The following is a 3,695-nucleotide window of genomic DNA, read 5'->3' as shown; positions in this document are numbered from 1 at the left end:
TTTTTTTTTTTTTTTTTTTTTTTTTTTGTGACTGACTGAATGATTTAGACCTTAGACTTGAATTTGTTTATTATACTGTAGTTTTGTGTCTGTACTTAATTAAAGCTATAATAATAATTTATTTATGATTTTTTTTCTTCACAGTGAAATTACACCCGAGGGTAGAAGGATCACAAAACTAGACCAGATCTTGCTAAATGGAAATAATATAACAATGGTAAGTCGTCATGTGAAGAGATTGTGTGCATTTATTTTCTGTACTTGCTGGGTTCAGTTATGGCTTTATTGGCCACTTGCAGCTGAGTTTTCCATTGCATGAGCTACTTCACGTGTATGCATATGACTGAGGCTGGAGAAGCAACCTTATTGCCATACTTGTCACATGTTACAGCTTAAAATTTGTGAAAATAGGATGACCATAACTTCGTTTTGGTGAATCATCTTCTGGTCTTCACGTGTCATAGAGTCACTTCTGACTTTGGAACCTTTTTTGTAGCCTTGTTGATGCAAGGGCTTTTAGCTCACAAGTGCTTGGCCGCATAACTCTGTAGAGTAGGATGCATTTGAATTGCATCCATTATCTTACACGTGGATGCTCTTGCAGCAGTTTGGATACTTGCACTCTTGTCAAGTCATTCAGCTATTAAAATAGCTTCTAGTGCCAAGCAGCAGTGCCTGTGTGTGGTCTGATAAAAGATGTGGAGATCTGGTGGGCTATACTAAATTGGAAGCACTATCACACAGAATCACAGAAGGGTTGAGGTTGGAAGGGACCTTGATTTTAGTTCTCTGCGTGTTGATATATGTAGATCAGGACCAAACCAGTAATTGAGTATTTATTGTGATTGCGTATCCCTAAGCTGAATTCTGCAACTTCCTGGGCACTTCACCACAAAAATGGACCTCTTAGTTGTCTTGCTTATTTGCATAGATGGCCTCTCCAAGGTCAAGGCCTCCTGTATCTGAGTAGAAGGGCATTCCTGGCTCAGTGAGAAGAGGAAAGACAGATTTTAGTCTAGATTGACTCCCTAAAGGAGGAATAACATCCACATCTCCACCTTCTTACTCCATGTCCCACCTCTCTGAGGGAGTGCCATCTTGCCTTAATTCCTAAGCCTTTTCCACTTCAGCTCTATTCCCCTGCATCCTTAATGGACAGCACATACTGAGACTTCTTGCAGGGGGTGAAATTATAGTCCTCCAGTAGATGTAGCAGGCAATATCTTGCCCTTAAAGCAGAAGTGGCTGATTTTTAGAGTGCAAGTCCTGGAAAATACATCTTGTATCCATTTTTTTAGGCAAATCTTCTCCTGTTCTATTAGAAAGTATGCCTTAGGGAAAAAAAATCTTTGCCTTTAGATGCCTTCAGCTAATAATGAAGAAAATTTTGATAAAGAAATGTTTGAGTGAATATTTTTCCATAGTCATATATATTTTTTTCTTTTTGTATTCCCTATGTGTTGTTCCGTTCCTTACCTTCTTAACTGGATAATATTATATTGCCTTGCTTTGTTCTATGTTTAGAAGCATGCAGGTTCTTCATAAGCCTTTGCACTCTATTTTGCAGTAAAAATTGGAAAGAGGAAACAAAGTTCCTAGTGTAGCAACAGTCTGGGAATGTCCTTACTCTGTGTCCTTTGAGAGATGAACTGTAGTCTTTGTAGGTGGAATCATCTTGAACTGAGTTAACAGATAACATTGTGTATACTAGATTAAAAAAAAAAAAAATTGTCATCTAGGAACATTTTTTTGTATTCTGGAGTTGTGTTGACACCTATGCTTCCCTGGCAGTTACTGACCCCCTCTTTTGGGAGAGTAATATTGTATCAGATTAAAAAAAAAAAAAAAAAAAATCCCAAACAAAAAAGGCATTTTATGTTTTGCTGTGAATTTTCCATCTGCTAAAATGTTAATCGAAAAGCGTCAGATGCAGGTTTGTATAACTCGCATCCATGGTACTAACACAAAACTGTCTTGTTCTTTTATAGCTGGTTCCTGGAGGAGAAGGACCTGAAGTATAAATTGATCCATGTCATCTATGAAGACAAGTTATATATGTATTCTAAAGAGAGCTTTTTGGGGTATGGGGGTGTGGGGGGAACGTTGTGTTTTGTTTTTACACACTTTTGAAGTTAATATTTGATAAAAGACAAATTTCCTCTTCAGGAAAGATGCATTGCTAATGCTGACTTTGTAAGTTGAAATCATGACTTTCTTGTAAAGGCACACTAATCTGTTCTGAATAAAAGGCTTTGTTTTTGTTAATTACTGTGCTTGGTTATCTCAATGCACAAGTTTGAGATGCTTTTGCAACTGTTCCATGCCATGGAAAATAATAGCTTGTGTTCCAGTTGCTGTCAATCAGTCTATAGTTTTTTATATTTGTTGCGTTTTTTTATTTCTCAAGTCTTTGTAAAAGCTCCTGAGCCAAGACATTGTACTGCTTGGGAGTACAGGCAGACGTTAGGCTGGACAGTTTGTTTAAACAGTACTTGAAACCGAATCACCTGCAACCAAGGTGAATGCTATGAAGTGTAGGTGAAGCCTGAGAAGTTTGCTCAGTGGATGTATCTTTTTGAAATTCGGGATCCTCTGGTTCTTCAGTAGCCAGGTTTGGAAGGGACCCCTAGATCATTTGGGTTCAGCTCTCTTGAACTTCTTTTGCTTAGTTGATCTCTTTCTTACAGTAACAATGGAATAATCATCATTAATAAGAAAAGACCAGGCCTAGTTCATGTTCAGGAAGAAGAAAGGTTAGTTTTACAACTTCACACTCATGCTACTGGAGGCTGCATTTTCACCACTAAGTGGAGCTGTACATACTTAAGTTAGAAGCTGCCTGGCCTTGCTGCTGTGGTTTAGAGTTGTCATCTCTGAGCAAATCTATTCTTTGGGGTATTCTGTGATCCAAACGCAAACATGACAAATATTGGAGGTAACGTCTACTTAGGGAGAGATTCCATAAGGTAAGGAACTGGTGTCTTTATCACCAGTTTTTATCACCGTTTTATTGTGATGGACAAAAAACTAACATGATTATAAATTATGCTCCCTGCAGCTTATGATTCCGTAATGTCCTGCTCTACTAATTTCTGTGTTTAAATGTCTCAGGACTATCCCAACTGCCTGCTGGAACTGCAGAGACAAGCGGAGCAGTGTGTGGACTCCTAGGGATAGTAAATGCCTTCTCCCCATCACTAGAAGAGGAAAGAACTTTTGAAGAAGATGGCTCAGGAGCAAGACAGTGCAGGGAGGTTGCATTAGATCCTTTTGCTCCCCTTTATCCATCTCAGGAAAAGTCTTTGACTGGTTGAGATCTATCCTGAAGTATATTGGGAGGTATTTTGGCATTCTAAAGGGGAAAGTCGTCCTCTCTTCCCACCATGGAAACACCCTATGTTAACATCCAGTATTAAACTGAAGAGAGGGATTTCATGCTTAGGGGAGAGAGAGAGAGAGAGAGAGAGAGAAGAGAGCAAATCTTGCTTCAAAGCAACATTTCATAGGCAAGGGAAACTTGTTTTCTTTTTGTTTTGCCAGCATGAGTATTATGTTCTCTCAAAATTTTGTTATCTCTGGAATAAAAATTTGTTATTGCTTCCCTTCTTGTCTGTTATTTTTTTCTTTTTTCTTTTTTTTTTTTTCTCTCACCCCCTTCAAAAGAAGTGCAAAGACTGTTTTCTCTTAGTAAGATA

At 38.3% G+C, this 3,695-nt stretch overlaps 1 protein-coding gene across 1 annotated transcript in view; it reads left to right on the top strand.

The window, feature by feature from the left end:
• LSM5 (LSM5 homolog, U6 small nuclear RNA and mRNA degradation associated) overlaps nt 1–3,299 on the top strand; it is a 4,152-nt gene extending 853 nt beyond the window's left edge. The window contains exons 4-5 of the mRNA XM_026052318.1: nt 145–217; nt 1,989–3,299. Of these exons, the coding sequence (XP_025908103.1) occupies nt 145–217; nt 1,989–2,021 (106 nt within the window). The 3' untranslated portion in view covers nt 2,022–3,299. The remainder of the gene's footprint in view (nt 1–144; nt 218–1,988) is intronic.
• The last annotated feature ends 396 nt before the right edge of the window (nt 3,300–3,695 follow it).

Source organism: Nothoprocta perdicaria, unplaced genomic scaffold (assembly GCF_003342845.1).
Source record: "Nothoprocta perdicaria isolate Ctin4 unplaced genomic scaffold, notPer1 scaffold_87, whole genome shotgun sequence".
Lineage (NCBI taxonomy): Eukaryota > Metazoa > Chordata > Aves > Tinamiformes > Tinamidae > Nothoprocta > Nothoprocta perdicaria.
Note: the sequence above shows the minus strand (reverse complement) of the source record. Positions and strands in the feature narration are given on the sequence as shown.